This window comes from Rhodnius prolixus, unplaced genomic scaffold (assembly GCF_049639745.1).
Source record: "Rhodnius prolixus isolate KJV_2025 unplaced genomic scaffold, Rpr scaffold_7, whole genome shotgun sequence".
NCBI lineage: Eukaryota > Metazoa > Arthropoda > Insecta > Hemiptera > Reduviidae > Rhodnius > Rhodnius prolixus.
Window position 1 is genome coordinate 17,978,184 of NW_027411582.1, and position 20,206 is coordinate 17,998,389.

General features: G+C 31.8%; 2 protein-coding genes across 10 annotated transcripts in view; one reads left to right on the forward strand and one right to left on the reverse strand.

The window, feature by feature from the left end:
- The window catches only part of LOC141447096 (obscurin-like), a 676,918-nt gene extending 662,943 nt beyond the window's left edge, over positions 1 to 13,975 (forward strand). For all 8 annotated transcript variants that reach the window (XM_074114296.1, XM_074114295.1, XM_074114299.1 and 5 more), the window contains 3 exons: positions 3,363 to 3,585; positions 7,151 to 7,252; positions 12,906 to 13,975. In XM_074114296.1, coding sequence (XP_073970397.1) covers positions 3,363 to 3,585; positions 7,151 to 7,251 — 324 coding nt within the window. In that variant the 3' untranslated portion in view covers position 7,252; positions 12,906 to 13,975. The remainder of the gene's footprint in view (positions 1 to 3,362; positions 3,586 to 7,150; positions 7,253 to 12,905) is intronic.
- A 1,071-nt stretch (positions 13,976 to 15,046) lies between these two features.
- Positions 15,047 to 20,204, reverse strand: HtrA2 (HTRA2-related serine protease). 2 transcript variants are annotated; one of them, XM_074114292.1, is made up of 7 exons: positions 19,879 to 20,204; positions 19,675 to 19,798; positions 18,734 to 18,823; positions 18,375 to 18,569; positions 17,830 to 17,974; positions 16,403 to 16,571; positions 15,047 to 16,324 (listed from the first exon to the last, which is right to left on the reverse strand). In XM_074114292.1, the coding sequence occupies exons 1-7, from the start codon at positions 20,202 to 20,204 to the stop codon at positions 16,156 to 16,158; spliced, it is 1,218 nt and encodes a 405-aa protein (XP_073970393.1). In that variant the 3' UTR covers positions 15,047 to 16,155. The 2 variants fall into 2 exon arrangements, with proteins under 2 accessions (XP_073970393.1, XP_073970394.1); XM_074114293.1 differs by lacking the exon at positions 18,734 to 18,823.
- Between the last annotated feature and the right edge of the window lie 2 nt (positions 20,205 to 20,206).

Sequence of the window (20,206 nt, forward strand, 5' to 3'; positions counted from 1 at the left end):
CTCTTTTTGGGAATTTTTTTTTTGGTTCTCACTTTACCAAACTCTCTACTTCCGATTAGACCAGTGATGGGCAAAGTACGGCCCGCGAAAGTATTTAATATGGGCCGCCGAGGGTCCATCGACATGGATAGTATATGGCCCGCTATAATTACGTTTTGACGGTCGAGAAGTATAAAGTAGATTCTACTTAGTAGAATAATAGATGCATAACCTAAAGTTGAAGCTAAACTAGCCGCGTAGTTACACAAGTGTGTAATGCTGTAATGTTTTTATAATATTATGATTAAAAGCTTGAACACAAAATGCATTTTTTCTATAATTCTGGCCCTCCTCTAGAATTTCTTAAACTTTGTGGCCCCCCATTAAAAAAGTTTGCCCACCACTGGATTAGACTATGTGGTCACATCCTTGTTTTATCCATTCCGCCTATAACGTTGCTACTGATGGCATCTACGCGTCCTTGGGTTCGAGTTGTTGGTACTTTCTAGTGAACAAAATTTCTCCTACGCTTCCCTTCTTTTGGAGCGCTTCACTAATATTTTCCACAATCTGTGCTGCCAGTGTCATTTGCTTCGAAACCAAACTATCTGAATGTAATTCATTCTTATTTTCTGCATCTAAACAGTATTTGGTTGTTTATTATTACTGAGTTACCTCTTGGGCTCATGTATAAATACACTGTGCACGTTCATTGCGTCCCGCCTCAGGTTGTAAGCATTCGCACTTACAACAGTAATAAATAAATGAAACATCAATGAAAAAAAAACTAGATTAAAAAGTAAGAAATGTGTAACATCACTAAGTCACCAACTTCTCCACTTATGTTTAATTTCGCACCTGGTACTTCTCTTGAGGGAGCTTCATTTTTCCCCTGGCCGTTTTATTTGATGGAATTCTATGGTTCAGCCATTTCCTCCCTTTCTTCTTTGGCATGTGGCAAGGACCCAAAACTGAGGGAGAATGAGAGATTTTCAAACTCCGATAAGTGGGCGTCGTTTTTATCAGTCACGTTGGCCTCGTGAAACTGTTCGGCGATCTCGACTATTCCAGTTTCTTGTTCATACATTGTTGTTCTGTACAGAATAATCATTCTGCATGCCCTCTTGAAATAAGGCGTACATTTGCTAATTCATTAATTTAAACATATTTTGTTGGAAGTTTTACTATTTATTTTATGTTGCCGATTTTTATCAATGATTTTATTTTACAATGTATTGAATTTTTAATTATAATAAAATTTATCAACCTATCTTATCATTTTCCCTGGAAGTCAATCACTGGTCTCAAACAAAAAAGCTGTAGGACTAGTAATTGACATACATGTCAATTACTGGGCAGATTGCCGTTTCAAGGACCAGTGATTGACAGCCCCATTTTAATCCTCAATGCTTCTTATAATTAAAACAAAAACTACATAAATGAAAGCTACAAGTAATACTAATTATAACAGAACATTGATAACCTCACGAATATATGAACAAATAAACGAAAAATAAGAAAAAAGGAAAATTATTTTCTTATCAATCCTCCTTAGCAACGGCTTGTTTTTTCCTTGATTTTGAACTTTTTACACAAATAACCTTCCACAGATACCAAGGAACCTTCCAATAATTAATATTTTTCTGGAACGGCTGCCCAAAGGCTTCTCAATAACGAAATTGAAAGAATCACCACTAAAAACGGCACATATCCCTTATAATACCAGTTTATTTCTGGTATGTCAATTACTGGTGCCCAGTCAATTACTGGTCCCTTCACCCTATATGTATAATTAAAAAAATATATATATTAAATTTGAAGTGAAATTCCAAAATAAAAATACAGGAGTGGTAAAGTAATCTTTCTGAGAGTTAGTAACAAAAAGTTCTCTAGTTCACCGTGCGTTTCCACTTCAAACATGAATAATGCAAAAGGAAAACTTGTGGTCATAGTGCTGAACAACAGCTGACCGCCCAACCAAGGAGATGTAGCCAATTAGGAAGCTTCAGACCCAAAGTTTGACTTATAACTTTTCTCTAACGTCAAGTTCTCGTTCATCAATTAAAGAGATATTTGAAATTATAATTATATATATTCTGTTTGCTATAACAATTATTTATGGAAAATAATTTGGTAAGGAAGGGGGGGGGGGTATTAATAAAATTTGCAATTTCAAGATGTTTTATACTTTATTTATTTTCAATTATTCCCAAACTCTCTTTTTCTGGAAATATCTAGGAAATTATTTATCTAGGAAAGATATTTTACTTAAAAAGACAATAATGCTGTTAAGGATTTACTTGAAACAATAATTACAGTGTAACCCACAGTAGAATATAACCTCCTATTGCTTGATGGGATCATAAAAGCCACCATAAATAAACTTCTTCTTCAACCCAAATGACGATGAATATAAGTTCACCAGAGGATCTGGCACTAGAACCGATGGAACTCTACGGCCTTGGAACATGCCGACTTGCATGGAACTGCATGGGTTCCTTGATTTACAATAACGGCGCCACTCCAATAGCAACCGTTAGTAAGCCCGACAGGGAAGACTAACAATGGAGGTACAAATATTTGATGATTTTGGGCGCAGCCAGAATGCAAGAAATATTTAAATACTTTCTTGAAGACGCTTTTTGAAACATCACCTCAAATGTGGAGAATATTTTAATGCACAACTAATGAAAATAATGTGTGCAAGGAAAGGGATTAGCTATGTGGTTAAAGTATTGGATTCCCACGCGGAGGATCCGGGTTCGAATCCTGCTGCTGACCCTCAGATTTTTTTTTCTTTCTAGGAGCATCTTACAGCTGTCTGTCCGATGATGACAGTGTTGTCTGTAACGGGAGAACCACTGTCCACACGCCAGCAGTGCATGGAAAAAAGTTCTGGGCGCCAATAACCTCAGATGCTGACGCGCCTTGAATCATAAAAAAAAATAATAATGATAAGAGAATAGGGAAAGAAAGAGATTAGCTAGATGCAGTGCACTACGATGTGGAGGTCCCAGATTCAAGTCCAGCCTTTAGATTTTCTCTTCTGAGGAGTCTCTTACAACTCAGAAGTGGATAAGTGAAGGTCTAACAAGAGAAGACACGGTTTAGGTGCACTGAAAATGGCTACGGTCACCAAAGACCTATAAAATGTTATGTGAACACACTAACGTCATTCTCTAATTGCAATTTTTTGAGTTTCTAAATTAGTAATTAGACCCTGCATTCGATGAGCTCCTCTCTCTCCCCAAAAAAGTTATAATTTAGTTCATTTTAATTAATTGTAAATTATGAATAGTTAGTTGAAGATTTAAAACAATCCCATAAATGTTAAGTTTGTTATAATAATGGCTTCACTAATAAACTACCATTATTTGTTACAGAGTCCAATACCACCTCAATACGTGATGTGGTACCATAATGATAAAATGATCAACTACGAGGAATCTGATGAGAACAGCCGAGTACAGGTTATAACAGAACCCGGCGGAGAGAAAACACATTCAAGATTAGTTGTTACAGAAGCTACATCACATCATTCAGGCAACTACACGTGTAGAGCTTCTAATACTGAACCAGATTCTGTCCATGTGTTTGTTTCTACTGGTAGGTTATTCGTGTGGTTGCATCTTTTAAGAAGGTTTTTTTTTTCGTACAAGTAAAACTTGTGTTTGTATCATTTATAATGATATTAATATACTTTTTTTTTTGGGCGCTAATGACCAAGGTAGTCGATGCGCCGAAAAAAAAACAACGTACGGATTCAAAATTTAATAGTCCAATTCTTTGCTAAGAATTGTCTTGTACCAATAATGGCACCTAAACCATTTAATTTCAACTGTCAGCGATTTTTTGAACCACAAAAATACAAAACTACTTTTTTTTGTTCTCATATTGAACATTTTTGGTGAAATTCAATATTGAACTTTTGACACAATTGGAAGAACGATGCTATAAGCTAATACAGTTAGTAAAAGTAAAAAGATAAAAATGAGTCCCCTCTTATCTGGAGCGTGAATTATGCACATACATTATATCTACTTAATAAAATATTTACCTAGATTTCAGGGTTATTTTATGATAAATCATTTATCAATAATAAGTTGTCTCATTACATTCTTAAATTATTGGTAAAAAAAGCACCAATTTTTCTTGAATATCTAGGCCATTATTTACTAACTTTTCTGAAAATATAACCTTTTATTAATATAAAATTTCTTATAAATGGCTCATGGAGAGGATAATCAATTAGAATATTAAATAGAACTTCATCTACATCCCAATTACAAATAGTGCATATTTGATTAGGGTTGAATGAAGATAGGTCCCTTAATATTTAGCTTAATAAAGTATTGATTGGATGTCCCTTAATTGGGCAATTAATTTTATTTTAGAAGTATTTAGTTATTAGACTGCGTGAAAGACCTGCACATAATTTTCTTTAAAATGGGGTGCCATCTTCAAATTACGTAAATATTGGGCTAAATTTGGGAGTATGACTTGTTGTTTTTTTTTTTTGAAAATACTGTTCTACTACATTTTTTGAGTTTCACTCAACGAACAGCTCTTACAATTTTCTTGTTATTGTTCAAGTATTTCTACGTTTATATTAGAATCATTTTTCCCAAAAAATAAAATCAATTACAAGCGAGTTGGTTAGGCATTCCTTTAATATTGTTCTTCCAACATGATTTATGAAATTATTATGTATAAAAAATTAATAAAAAATGTGTAACGAATGTATGCATAAAATATTTAACGAAAATTCCAGAAGGGAAAAAATGGCCAAAAATGCCATTACACTGAATAATAAAGTTTTGTAGATTTTAGAAATTTTTTCTTCCTCTGAAAATTGAATATACTTAGTTTATTGTGGGCAGAAAAGTAATGTGAATGTTCATACCAGATTTAATTATTGTTGCTAAAAAGATATTTTTAACCATTGATAAGTTTTATAAAAAATAGAGCATCCTCAAAATATTCACGAATTCTGTGAATTGGGTTAAGAAAGATAAATTGATGTTTGATACTTTAGTAAACAAGCATAACCTAGATGTTCTGAAGGAACTGTTTGCTTTAAAGAGCAAAGTAAAGTTGAAAGGAAGGACAAGAAAGTGGGAATTTTGATTAAATCTGTTACAGTAATCTTAAAGCGCCTTCTTCTTCTCGACCATAGGAATGGCAAGAACACCAGCAACTTGAGTTTGGCCGGATCTGTTTGTATTCAACAGAACTGAGAGTCAGTGTGCTAGTTAAGTATAATGGTTGATAAGTTCACCCCTGCGGTACGTTGAACTCCCTATAACCTGAAACTTATAGAGGTTATGGATGAGAGAAAAGCGTTTTGAATTAACCCTTTGAAGAGATAGAATTAAAGAGAGAACGCATAATTATCAAACAAAAATGAGTTAAATGTAAATAGATGATTATATTAAATACGCAAAGAAATAATCAAGTTTTGTTACAAATTGAAAAACAGCTTTTGTACACATGAAAACAAAAGCATTATTTTAATGGAAAAGTGAAGATGATCTCTATAGATAATAGACAAAGACATGTGTAGAAAACAAAAAGTTATCAGCTAACAAGCTTGAGACAATACAATTTCTCAATGGTTAATCCTTTGGCACTGTTTCAACCAACTATCACAAAGTTAAAAGACTTTCAATTGCACAATGTGGCACCACTTGAATTGCTGACTTCTATACAAGAAGAAACAGATTAAAGTCTTTAAAAAGACTATACTATATTGCGTTGCTTTTAATAAAACTTTAATTTTATAAAAAGACTTAAATGATTGAACAATTATTAGTGAAAGTAATTGAACATTTTCAGGCCTGGCTGAACGTCCAACTACCAAACTAGGTGACATAAACAGGGACGTAATCTCGTACATTTTACCAATTAAATAAAAAGTAGCTACACGCTGTATGGAATTGAAAATCTCTGGTCATGCTGGCGATGTAAAGCATTCTACTTGCCCCAAGCCTAAAATTTCACCAACAGATCCAAGATGGAGTAACCTATCAGTTCGATAGAGTAACCTACCGATCTATAACACCTCCTTCACAATAAGAAAATAAGTGTGCTTCGCCAATACGGTGCGGGCAATTAGCTTTCGCTACCTTTTCAAAGGAAGGGTTTTTAGGTAGAAAGGTTGCTGTAAAAAGTTCTTCCCAATGCTTTGCTTGATATTTTTGAGAATTCCCCCTCATTGACTGTAGGGTTGAAATAACTTTAAAAGCTTTGCAACGTTGTCGTTGCAAGCTATTATCCTATTTAGGTAAGCAATTCACCCTCTCATAGCTTCTTAGTCGCTAGGGTAATCCAATAAAAGATAAATGAATCGAAAATCAGCACGATTACATTCCTACTCTTATTTAGTTGTGTAAAAGAAAGTAAAAATGGTGAATTAAGCTGAACGATAAGCAAATATCAGATCTTTACTTATACCACGAAAACGACTCCTACACAGCAGATCTTCGACTGTCATTACAAAACAAACAAAATTTGTACTTATCAGACCGGTGTGGATCGAACTGTGGAAGGTCCAAGATAATTTCTATCCAAATCTTACTCAGTGATTTTAGTGTGCAACACAATAAGCTGAGTGTTGTTATGTTCTAAAAAAAACCATTTTATATTGGAAATATACTCTTTTATTTGTGACTTTTATAAAAGTCATTTCAAAAGAATGACCTTGCTCTATAATGACTGCTGCTAATTGAAGAAATAAATATCCATTGATTGTTACTTTGATGTATGCTAGAAGCTTATTCGCACAATTTTTTTACGTATCATTTAGCTAAAACTTTTCTTTTCACCTGAGTAGTATTTCTTCACTTATTGTTGGCTAAGTCCTAAACTCTCCATTGAACCCTCAAAGTAGCATTGAAGATAATGACTTGTATATTTCTTTGTAATATAAGAAGCTTTATGAACTATTTTTAGTTGATACACTTGGCTGTTAACATTGTCTTTTATAAGCAATAAATAAACAGTCAATCAAATTAGTTTACTTGATTTCATTAAATTATGTTTACATTATTTTATTAATTAAGTGCAGCAAAAATAATTTAATGAAAATTCCAACATTATTTCAGTATGCTAATTTAGATCACATTAAAGAAGCAATGCATTCCAAAATAACCAAGTTAATTTTGTGTTTCAGATGGAGACAATATAGCTGCAATTCAGAGGCACGATTCATCTGATAGTATTAAACCTTCAGTAATAATCATATTTTTTTTAATTACTACATTTCTACACTGAGGTTTGTATTTATTTTTATAGTATAAAAACATAAGAGCAGTTAGTACATTAGCTGCAAAAATTAAGATTTAATTTGTTAGGTTTCATTGTTAAAGGGAGCCTTCCAATAACAGGAATTTTTCCATCCATACAATTTTCTGGATAAAAGAAAATACATCCTAACCAACCCCTCTTTATTAAGGAAAGGTAAAATAAACCTAATAAACACCTAAATTAGAAAGTCCTCTAAGTCAATAAAAGAGGTTATTAGTAAATAAATGGTGTGTATCTGTATGTGACTGTCGACTAAATATTTCCGAAGCACAACTGAAACTTAACATTAAGATTTTGTTCCACATAGGGACTCCACTGTAGTTAGCAAACAAAATTTCTTGTATCAGAATTACCTCTTTAGAACTGATTTTCCAACTTCTTTGATATTTTCTTGAAAATAGCTCCAAAGATTCCTGTATACAAGTAGGTCTATAACTTTTCTTTGAAACGTTTTCCCAGGAGAAATTTATTAATGGCACTTTCTTCGAAGTTTTTCTATGAAGTGGTATGGAGGATTTAATCGATTGCTCAAATTTCAAGTTTACATGAAATTCCTTAACCTGAATTACAACTTTTTTTGAGATTTCCTCTTAACTTCTTATTTATATTTCATTTAAAACTTTTATTTGAGATATTTTTTTGGAAGAATTCGTTTTTAGAGTAGTTGAGTGGCATGTAGGAAGATTTTCCTTTTAAATAACATTTCAATTTAATGGAACTTATTACAAACTGTATAATTTGATTAAGAATTTACGTTTTAGATTGGATGGAATTGTTGAGAATGAAATTTATATTTGTGTTTTTGTTTGGCATCTTTTGAAGGAAGAATTTAGTTCATTTATATTTTGAAACTTCAGAAGTACATATGTTTAATCTCGACTTCTTTATGAATATATTACAAAGAAGATGTTTCCCAATATGGCGGAATACTTTAGATCAGCGTTTCCCAACCTGTGGTACGCGAGTTGCTGGTTGGTGGTACGCGAAAAGTAATCAATAATGGGTACATGAAGAATTAAAAAAAATTAAATCATAAAAATATAGATACTTTTTTATCCTATAATTCATAAAAATTATTTTAATTAATAATATTGTACGAGTACAGTAAAGTTTTAAATGTGTACAGTATTATGGTTGGTCTGTCTCAAGATACACGAGGAAATATAATAGCACATTTAACAGGATTAAAATTGTCTTTCATGAAGTATTTTCCAAATCCCGAAAACACAAATGATAGTGGATTTCAAACCCCTTCTATAAAGAAAATTTAGGAAAAGCTACTAACGATAAAAGATAAAGAAAATTTAATAGAATTATCATGTGACAGAACTTATATGATAACTATGTAAAAATCTGCTTGAAGAGACTGATTGTAATGAGTAAGCTCTATCCAAGCAACATTAAATTTAATTTTAAAAAGTTTTAAAACTAAGATCTTACACTACAAAGTTTATAAAGAGAACATGAACTTGAACTTCTTTGTAACAGGTACATTGTATCTCTATACAAAGAAAGATAATAATAATAATAGACACTCGGAATAAGAAATTTCACTAAATAAAATCATTTTTACGAAGTGGTACAATTTAGCATGATGTGGTACTACCAAGTGGTACGCGAGCCAAAAAAGGTTGGGAAACGCTGCTTTAGACTGTAGAGCTTAAAAGTGTATATTTTAGGTTTCTATAAGGATAATTTATTCAGAACACTCGTATTACCAACGATTTACTTCTAACTATGTTCATGCATGATTTCTCTTGAAGAACATAGGCTGTATATTTCATTACTTACCTGTAGGTATATTGTACGGTTCTAACCGTATTTTCGAAAGAGTTTTTATTGCGTTATCAGATAATTTATCAATTACCAACGGAAGGGAAGTTAGTAAAAAAAAAAGATGATAATAACTCTACACCTGAAGTGGGACTTAATAGAAGGCTTTTTCGCGTTTTCTGTATCTATGTAGGTTGTAGCCAAAGAGATACATTTGAACGTGCACAAGTTCGAAACTTTTCTTAGGAAATTTCGTTAGTTTTATGGGAACTTTACCGTCACTTTTCCTTTCCTAGTACTATTTTTTTGTTTTTACTGTGAAAATATTTAATATGAAGTCAGCCATCTTTTTAGGAAAAATACAGCGTTTCAAGACAACATTTATTAACGTAAAGTGTGTTTAGAGGAATTCACTTAAATACGAGATTAAATACGTATTCACATCAGAATTATTTTACTTCATTTTATTTGAATATTTAAGACACATTATTACTGAGTTTCGTTGATTGCAAGTCTGTCATAAAGAGTATATATATTTCCCAGAAAAAAAATAAAATAATTGAAAGGTTATCAGAATCCATCAGTTTTGAAATTATTAATTGATGTTGGCACAGTCTGTCGTAAAGTGCTTAAAAGTTTCAAAACCCATCCTCGTTTCTGCTGGAATAAATGAAATAATATAATCGTATCATAAAGACAGAATTTAAGTTGTTTTCACTCCAATTTGGTAAAAATAAAACAGGATATAAAACTCTTCGAACATAAGCGCTTTCTTAAACGTAACACATTATATCACAACATAGTTGCTCTTTTTTTTATCTTTTTTTTTTTTTTAAGAAAAAGAAAGTCGTAACGCAATGTTTTTTCATTTCATTTATATATGTATTATGCAAATTAATAAAAAGAAAAATCTTTTTTAAAATAACATTTTTGTAAATAAAAACGTATTTATGTTAATATCTGAACTTTTTATTAAAATTTTAAAATGCATTGAAAATTTTCAAGAATAGGGAAAAATAAGAAGAAGAAGAATTTACATTTTTATTATAAAACAGATTTTCAAATCAACTTATATACATTTGTGTTATCTTCATTTAAAGAAATAAAAAAATTTAGTGAATAACATAATTTGCATGTTCTCCTTTTTATGTAAAAAAAAATATATATATATATATAAATTTAACTATTTGTTGACGTAGTGAAGTTCACTTTCATATTCGTAAAGTTACTTTTAATTTTTAGCAGATATGGCCGACCAACTCGTGTGTGTAACTCATGAAAATATACCGTGGTGTGAACACTCGAAGTCTCTTCCTGCTTTTCTAATTTATAGATATTCTTTTACATTCCAGTATTAGGATCATATTTTTGTTGCCATCATTAACAAATATTTAATAAATCCGTATATTAGAAGTATGTAGAACCCATCCCTGGAGACTGCCTTAAAAACAATTTTGTACAAAGATAAATTAATGTGTATTTAAAAGTGTGAATGAAATTTTCAGAAAGCTTTAAAGCCATTTTCGAAAAAGTAATCAGTCCACTGATTAAAGAGTTATTCAGTTGTAGAATTTTATTTAATCGTGCTTTTTACTGCACATTTAATCCGCTCTTAATAGAACACAAAAGGGGATCATAATAATGGTCATTTTGTAGGGATTCAACCAGCTCCCTTCCCAAGAAGCAACCTCATTCAAATTTTTCGGAAAAATGTTCAAATAAACGTTGTAAGTTATCATTGTATACAGTTACGTCATTCAGAGTCTGTATTCTCTGAATTTATTTAAGAAACTAGAAGGCTTCTAACTTTGATCATTATATTTTAAGTAGCTCAAGTGTTTGGAAGCAAAATTCCAATAAAATTATTTCTAGTAATTTTAACATTAGAGAAATGAACATCAAGAAAAAAGTGGATTATTCTTTCCTTTAACATTTGGGCGACCTCGCTATTTGTACGAGCTTATTCAGACAATATTCTAACCGTCCCAAATCTTGAAACATTGCACCCAGGTAAGTTATCTACTTGGGTTTTATGTTCACAAAGAAAAACTAGCTTAACATTTAACATTTGATTAACCATTCTACTTTGTAGAAAATGGTATTTTAATGAGCATTATGAGAAGTGGTTATAATATAAATATTTTGCAAAGTTTTGGTAACTTTCTTGCAAAATTATTTAAATTAAAATTAAAAGATAGTTTCAGATGTTGGTTGTTGAAATGTAATTACTAAATTACTAGAAATTTTAGTATTGGAATGTTCAAAGTAGGTAAAATCGCAAAAATAAAATTTACAATTCGCTATGATCTACATTGAGTCTGGAATTACTTAGTGATGTCGCATGAGTAGTGAACCACTTTATGCAGGTCGAGTTTTTTTTGGGATATTCTCTGCTGTATTCGAATGAGCGAGCTTATAACCTGGTGGTTTGTAACTGTTCCTAGCTAAACACGTGCACACTTCTTGAACTGATGTTCGAATATTCTAGAAGACTGGAAGAGCTAGCTTCTAATAAAGGATTAACTTCTTGGCTGTGTGCCGGTACATATGGAAATTTCGGGCAACAAGAAGATGGGCTGACTTGGCTAACTCGGAAGCCTTCCTCTGTTCGATCCTGTAATAATAATTTTTGGGCTGATGGGCGTTTTCGAACTCGCAGTATTCAACTTAATGGATAACCTCTGAAGGCTTTCGACAATCCGAAATGCTGTTTGGAATCCGACGTTTTTGGGGGTTGCTGTGAAGTCTTTCACACCAGTTGGGGTGGTTCCCTCACTGGGTATTTTGATTAAAGGAGTCTCTAAATAAAAAAAAAAAAAAACTACAAAATGGGGCTCATGCTTAACTCTTTATATTGATCTTTAGAAATAGAAGAGGAACAACTGATCTAACGTGTGACCTATTGTTTAAGATGCAATATTAAAGATCATGGTTGACGGTAGAAGAGTGGATGTTTTGCCTTAAGGTTGTTGCTCGATTTGTTCAGACTTCACTGAATCTAGGTTGGCTCGATTGCTGGGAGAAACCTTATGGGTCCAGATGTGCTTTGGGTTTCCTTCAATGGTTAAATTACTGAATTCCTAAACGGTGATCCTCCAGCTGCTGGTTCTTAGATGTTCTCTTCCTAAAAGATTCTTCCAGTGAAAGAATCACATGTTGGCTTTGCACTTTGTTTAATTCCTTCTTGAGTAATGTGAAACCTTACTGTATAATTTATTGTCGTGATGCTTTATGCTGCCACTCCCATGGATCTGAATCGAAATGAATGGTAAACATCAATTCGAACGTAGGTCCTTCTTTTTTATTTTGCTGAAAACTTCATTCGCAAAAAGATTTAGACTTCATTACAATGATAAAATAATATTTTTTCTTTTCCTTTCGTTTTTATTTAGTTCTTGCCGTTAATGTATTTCGGAACTCAATTGTGCAAAATTGAATTGAGTTTCACCGCTGTTTAAAATATGATTACCATAAAATGTTTAAAATTTGCTCATTCAAATTATATACCATCCGCTTATCTTTGTTATTACTCCTTTCAATGGTTTACAAAACCATCCCCGGGTCTTTCATTTACCGTTAAAGTAAATACAAGAATTTGTTTTACTGCGTGCTCGTGTTGAATTGTTTAAATTTAACTTTGCATGCGAGCTCATGCTTTTGATCTATTTATCTATTTGTATTTAGCCATGAAAGCAATGAGTTCACTCGGAATTCTCATTGAGATAAAAGGGGTCTGAATAACACATTATTCTCTTTTGCGTCCTATTTGCCGCCAACTAATTTGCCAAATGAGAACAGTGTGAGAGAATGAACATTCCATAAAGTATATTTTGATTTCTTTGTTGCAGGATGGAATTTCTTCACAAGCGAAAAAAACAAAAACAAATAAAAATTGATGAGGGCAAATCAAAATGGATTATTTTTCGCCAGAGGAGATAAGCCCCACTACTTGATGGCTACAAATCTTTAAGAACTTGAATGATTAAGAATTTGGTCTTTCATCAAATATAAGAAAACCAACAAGTTATTCTAATTTTTAATCATCAATTTTTATTATTTTATTGGTAAATTCCTAAATTAGTGTTTTCCCAAAGTGTACGTACCTTTTTATCTTCAAACATAATTTCAAGTTTTTTAGGGGAATTTCCAAAATAATAAATTATTTTAAAAATTGACTTACTTAAATAAAGAACACTGTAAATATTTCGAAATATTTTTCCACAGATTTTTTTGTGGTGGTTATAAGTGCCTTACTATTATAGAGAAAGAAGAAAAGAAATGTCAAAATATAATTTAAAAATATTATTTCTAAAAGAAGTTGAAGGATTATTATATATGTTGAAAATACGAATAATTAATTAAATAAGTGTAGTTACGAATTTATTAATGGAATAAAAGTTATAATTATGGAGCGTGAACATAACTAAAATAAATGTTGATTAATTGTTGTCTTAATAAGTTATAAAACTAACTATAATCAATAATTTTGATCATGGATTATTATTATTATTATTATTATTATTGACGTAAATGGTAAAACATATTTTCTTTTCTTTTTTTTATCACTTGGCCTATGTAAACATTTTTCTTCAAAAGTAATAATTTTGGAACCTAATTAATTCTTCCTATATTTTATGGGTGGTAACACCAGTCTAAAATTTAGAGCAAATTGTATAGAAAAGCCTAGAAAAGGAAGATGAGAATAGAATATGTTAATAAGAATGACAGATAGACCTCTCCCTCCACTGCATCTCTAAAATTATCTGGGAAATCGCCTCCATTAAAAGTTAATGCCTTTTGCCCTGCTAGTTAATATAAATACGAAGTTGAAAGAAATTTGATTGGTTTTATCGAGAAAATCGAGCGAGAGTAAAAAAAAAAAAGTGTGAAGAACCTTTTTGGTTATTGATCAGACAATTTTGAGTTCAATGTTGGTATAGATTCTCGAATTTTGGTTTATTTTATGGGATTGCGATCAATTTTGTTGCAAACTTTCACTAAAAATAGATATCCACAGGGTATGGATTCCTAAATTTTAAATAAGTTGCTAATTGTAGTGTAAAATATATGTATGTGTAAATATAATATGTCTAGTGTTAATTCTAGTTGTAGAAAATTATTTAATATTTTAGAAATGTAAAATATCAAAATACTATTTACAGTGTAACATATGTTCAAATTTAACTGAAAATGAATTTTAAAGTGTTGAATGTAGAAGTTTATATTATGTAAATAGTGTAAATAATTTCGGTATCAAATTATAAATTGCTTGATAAATTCCCAGCACTTTTTACTTTACTGAAAGTTGATAATAGGACATGTTGTTTTCATATTATCAAAATTCTTCTATCACATTTGTTTTAAATCTCACGTGATTTACTGTGTAAATAAAGAAAAAAAATTTTTTTTTCCATTGGAGGACTTTTCTGCAATAAAAAAAAATCCTCATCTAAAAATTATTAATACAAAGATGTGTTTTAATTTATTTGAAAAACCTTATTTGTTGATACAATTGCAATTAATTCATTGAGCTTTACTGCATTTGAATCACGTCCATTTTGGTTTTTTGTTTGTTGCCATAGCAGTTGAAGTTGCATTATGAATTTGGCTTGAAAATATTTATAGTAATAGGAAATCAATAAACTCCCTGCCGGTTAGGTACTTTTTGTTTCTGTACAATTCCTTCTGATTTTATATTTTTCGGTAGAGCCATCCTCATTCGGAGTTCGTTCATGGTATAAGATCTTGGTAAGTGTTCATGATATTGTTGCTACTTGCTCCAGAGAGTATCAGCTCAATTCAAATTAAACTCACAGCCTTCTCCTGTGGATTGGGTAACTAACTTACAGCTGGTTCTCAGTTTATAAGCAAACCGACATGAGGTTTTGGTTCAAAATCCTTTAACCAAAACATAACGTATTACAACATAGTTTCTCATAAGAGCCATTCTAAAAAGCATCATAACAAGATGATAAAAAAATAATAACAATAATTTTGCAAAATCTTTTATTACTCAATTGTAGAAAAAAAAAAGTACAATAATCAAAAGAATTATTCTGTACTTAAGAATGGAGGCCACCTATATTTACTGAAGTAAAAGTAATGTCTATTATGTCAGGCGGGCTTCACTACCACAAATTGGGTGTCGCAGACCATTAAATAAAATGCAAGTTTTAGACCAGGAATCCCAACCAAGTTCCACATTTTAGCTGTACAGTGCCAAAACTTACTATAAATACACTTACAGTAAGATTTACTATATATAAATGTGTTTCTCTGGCTATACAAGAATGTTTCAAATTTTGATTTTGTTCTTGTTTAAATGAAAATAACCCTTGAATCGTAGAAGTAACTTAAATATTTTTTATTCCGTACAAAATGGTTTTATAAAGTCCAAATTGATTGCGAGGCAGTTTAAATAAAATATAAGTTAATTTCTGCTTCACTTAAGGAAAAATAAGTGTTGAAAAAAAGTCAAAATGATACAATTATCAGCTTAGCTTTAGTATTAATGCTCACGAAAACCTTAAAATATTGTTTTGCATTATGTACAATTACATTTATTAGTAAAACTTATATTTGATGACTACATGTACTCTTGCTACTGTGTTACACCTTTTTGTACAAAGACATACTGTGAAAGAAGTTTCGCAAAGCTGATAGCATATTTCATTGAAGAAGTCGTCACTTTGAAAAAGAGTTTCAAATTTTGGTCAATAAGAAAGTACCATTCATTTTGGCTGAAAGTTAATGAGTGCGAATTCGATTTGCTTAAGTAATGAAAAATGTATGCCATTTCTTTTGAAGAAGGTCTTTCTATCTCATAAATATAATCAAAGATGGTAGTAGGCTGGAGATGTGATGTAATTGTTGATATCATATTAAAACATTGCTGGCCAACTGGCCAGGGGACATTTTTATCTAATGAATTACTATATTATTCTACTAAATATAATGATGAAATAAGGACTTAGTAATCCAACCATATTACCATAAAAAGAAATATTGATGGCCCTAAACTTTTAAACTAATAATAACAAAACTTAAAACACATCGTTTTTTTTCTAAAACTAAAATATTTGTTTATTTTATAATTAATTAGATGCTAGATTCTGGAGTTACTGTAAACTTCATTTTCATTCCATTGCGATACACTTCCATTTCCAAAACTGGGACTGAAGATTCCATTAACTGATAAATGGTACTAGCGCCAGCCACTGGTTCTCCATTTATGCTTGTAATAATGTCACCAGGCATTAGTCCACCGCTATAAAACAATAATACGTAAATTAGGCAGAAGATAATTTTTGTGTGGAGAGGTAATCAATAAAAGTAATTATTTTACTTATGCGCAGGTGATCCGACTACAACTTTCCAAACGAACACTCCATGCGTAAGTTCATTAGGTACTGACTTTTTTCTAGCTCTTAAATCCCCAATTATTTGTGGCGTTAAACTTAACATTGTTATTCCCATATAACGTTTTGGGCCGTCTCTCCCCTTTGGTATTATTCCTTAAAAATAAAAACATTATTATAACAATACAAATTGATTCGTTTATGGGTAAAACAAAAATATGTCCGTTTTCTTGTTATTAGCTTACTGAAGATTACCCATCAAAACCGTTGGATGATGTAGACATGTACCAATCTCTTAAGTTTCTGTCATAGAATAATCAGTTAATACGAGAAAAGCAGGTTATGCGGTGCTAATATAGCAAAATTAAATATTACTATTTGGCCGAAGAATTCTCTAGAATGGAATATCACCCGAAAAATAGTTACCAATTACGATGAAGACTCAACTGCAATGGATGTTACATCGCTTTATTACAACCTTGGTAATCTCAATCATTTAATTAGAATTCGCTTCCTACTCAACTCCTTCTTAACACTAATTTTCCAATTTACAAAAGTATAATCATAGATGTCGCCTAGTGCCTAGAGCAGGGTTGGCGAACCTTTGTGAGACGTGGGTCAAATTTTGTTCATTTTTTTGTTAGTACTAGCTCTTGGGTCACTAATGCCCATTTGCACAAGAGTTAAGTTTAAAAATTTTAAACTGAATATTTTCAAAACTAAACATCTTTAAAATTCAGTTGGTTTGACGGGTAATACGGGACGAAACAAGTGCTATGGAAGTCTCTTTTTACAAACATAACTGAACAAAACCTTATAAAAGTGTGTTTTATCTGAAGAAAAGATCTAAATATGGTTATTTGCTTTGGGTTGTCGATTTTCTTAAACAGAATATGAGTAAAATTATACATTTTATTTGATATTTTGTAAACACTTTTGCTTTAATTCAAAAACTACAAAAGCATTTGTCGTCATTTGCGTTTTAGAACTGTAATGATCAAACTAAAGGTTATAGATAGCATTTAAATTGCTTTTGTGTCAATGCGTGATTGAAAAAAATACGGATAGAATATAAATTATCCACCCAATTAGAAAATCTAAATCAACCCGCGTAAACAAACAAATGGTTGTCTAGCAATTGTGGGTCAGTGAAAAAGCTTACGCGGGTCAGTGTTTACCCGCGGGTCATAGGTACGCCATCACTGGCCTAGAACATTCCATTCATGTCGTAACTTCTCAATAAGCATTCCTTTCTTGACTGAATTCCATTTCTAAAATCAATGGGACTCAGAAATGCATTCTTCACCTTATTCCGTCCTACCTCTCTATCCAACTTCCGAATATATCAGATTGTAATCTCTAACTAAATAACTATAACCTTTTTTTTTTATTTTAGTTTACAGAATTAAGATACCTTTTCGTTTATCCTCAGCTTTTCTCAAAAATTCCTTTGCATATTCAATAGGGATAGCAAATGAGATGCCAGTAGTCAATTTCATAGCGTTAATGCCAATTACTTCACCGTCCAAATTAATTAAAGGACCTCCAGAATTACCAAACTGAAAAATTACGAAACATAGTTCTTAAGGAAACACTTTATTGAATTCACAATGGATGTGGTGATGGCCATATTGGTTTTTCAAAAAAAAAGAAGCTTCTCAAGCGACAAGTCGTCATTGAACAATAAGGAATTGAAAACAATCTTTAGTATACAATTTAGGATTAGAATAAATAAAACATGAAAATAAATCAGAAAAATTCAGTCTTGGTCACTGAATAATTGGGGTTAAGAAAAATATTTCCAAATTTGTATTAAAGGGTGTACCTTCGTTCAAAACTATAATTTAGCGCAATAACGCAAATTTAAAAGATCGAGAAAAATGTTGCAAAAAAGATTATTTAACAAAAGTAATAATTGAGACCAGCTGTAAATTGCATTCATCATTTCCCTTCACTTACCGTAATTGCTGCATCTGTCTGAATGTATTGCATATCCTTCCCGTACAATTTTAAATCTCTTGATGTCCTTTGTACGGAACTAACCACACCAGCAGTGATTGTGTTTGATAAAGAAAGCGGACATCCCATTGCAGCTACCCATTCACCAACTCTTAACGTTGCTGTATCCCCTAGTTTCAGTACAGGCAATGGAACCTGGATAACCATCTAGATCACTTACCCTGTCCATAAACATATTTTATATGAAAACTGCAAAAGGTTTTCAGCCCAAAAAAAAGTATAGAATAAACTATTCGGAAATTAAAATGTTTAATAATTAACCATCAAATGTCTCATAATTAAATAATTCGTTTACCCACATTAGGTCTTATTCTTATTGTAGCTAGATCCCACTGCATGTCAATATCTTCAACAACACCCGCATATGTAGTACCATCTGGCATTTTCACCTAAACATGAATATAATAAAAGCGGAGAGGCATTTCTAGATCAGAGATGAATGAACACGCAGGGAAACCAGGTTTTTTAAAAATTTTAATAGAAGAAAATATGGGTTGGCAAAGACGAACGAATTTTTATCCAGAAAGGAAGACATTGCAATTTAAGAAACCGTTCAGTAGATGTAGGCTTAGTTACATTACACTAGAGACAACTCTACATATTCCATCGCCTTGCCAGATGCTTGCCCAGAGAGATAATGACCAGCATCGTATTAAGGCGAACAAAATCCTAAATGCTAAAGAGATCCGGAACTAAGACGTTATAGAATGATCGCTACCAGATATATTGGTGTAGGGATTGTCAACACAGTCCATGTTTCTCGTGCATCAGACATTATATAAATGATATATCATCTACAGCTAATCTTGGAGCACTTAAGCAAACAAGCTGACGAAGTTCAGGCCACTCGTGGCTGTAGACAATATCGCGCTAATAATGTTTAAAAAAGTCTCAGATTATTTGGGACTGCATAGAATCGAAATCCGTGAAGCGCTTACGCAGCTGTTATACTAAACTCTTGCAGATTCTTCCGAGAGAACCTGATACATATTTACATCTTAATTCTGCAGAATTGGAGGCATTTTTGGGTATTAGAAATGTTTTAGTTTCATTAATTTTTGTTTGTTTATCGGACTTCACCTGATGCTTCTTTTGCTTTTTTGGAAGTTTTGAAAATAAACAAATTAAAAATAATTTGACTTCATTGGTCCAGCGGTTAAGAAATGAAATTAACTTCCCGTAATTATAAGAACCCCCGTAAATGTAAGGAGAAGCAAAGACAATATGTGGTTATACTTACATTTACTGCACTATCGCGCTTAGACATTACGACATGAGCATTCGTCAAAATTAATCCATCCTCCTTGATAATAAACCCCGAGCCATTAGCCTGCATACGTGGTACTCCAGAGAAAAAATCCAATCTTAAATAAAGAAAGAGTGAAATTAATACCAATAATATTGTACACTTCCCTATCATAAAATATCAGTTAAATAAATATACCTTTTATGATCCACTATTTCAATAAAAACCACTGCCTTTGAAGTGCTTTCAACGACATCTGCAATAAAATTGAATTGCGCTCTTCTACTTCCTGAAAGTGCAGAGACTTCAGGAAACAACGAGTTTTTCTTCTTATAATAGTAATATCCAAAACCGATGAAGAAACCAATGGGCCATATTTGTTTACTCCAAGTTTGTTGTTCTCCATGATTTCTTTCAAATTTACTGATCACCAATGAGCATCCCGATGCTGCCTTCAAATTTTGAAACGAAGTCTTAGGCAGCTTTGAATTCTTGATGGTCATACACTTAAATACTCTAAACATAT

Coding starts and splice junctions, on each gene's coding strand:
- HtrA2 (XM_074114292.1), bottom strand. CDS start 20,204: ATGTTTAGAGTATTTAAGTGTATGACCATCAAGAATTCAAAGCTGCCT. Junction 18,824..19,674: donor AGCGCGATAGTGCAGTAAAT/GTAAGTATAACC, acceptor ATTCATGTTTAG/GTGAAAATGCCAGATGGTAC. Junction 18,570..18,733: donor CAATAAGAATAAGACCTAAT/GTGGGTAAACGA, acceptor ATGGTTATCCAG/GTTCCATTGCCTGTACTGAA.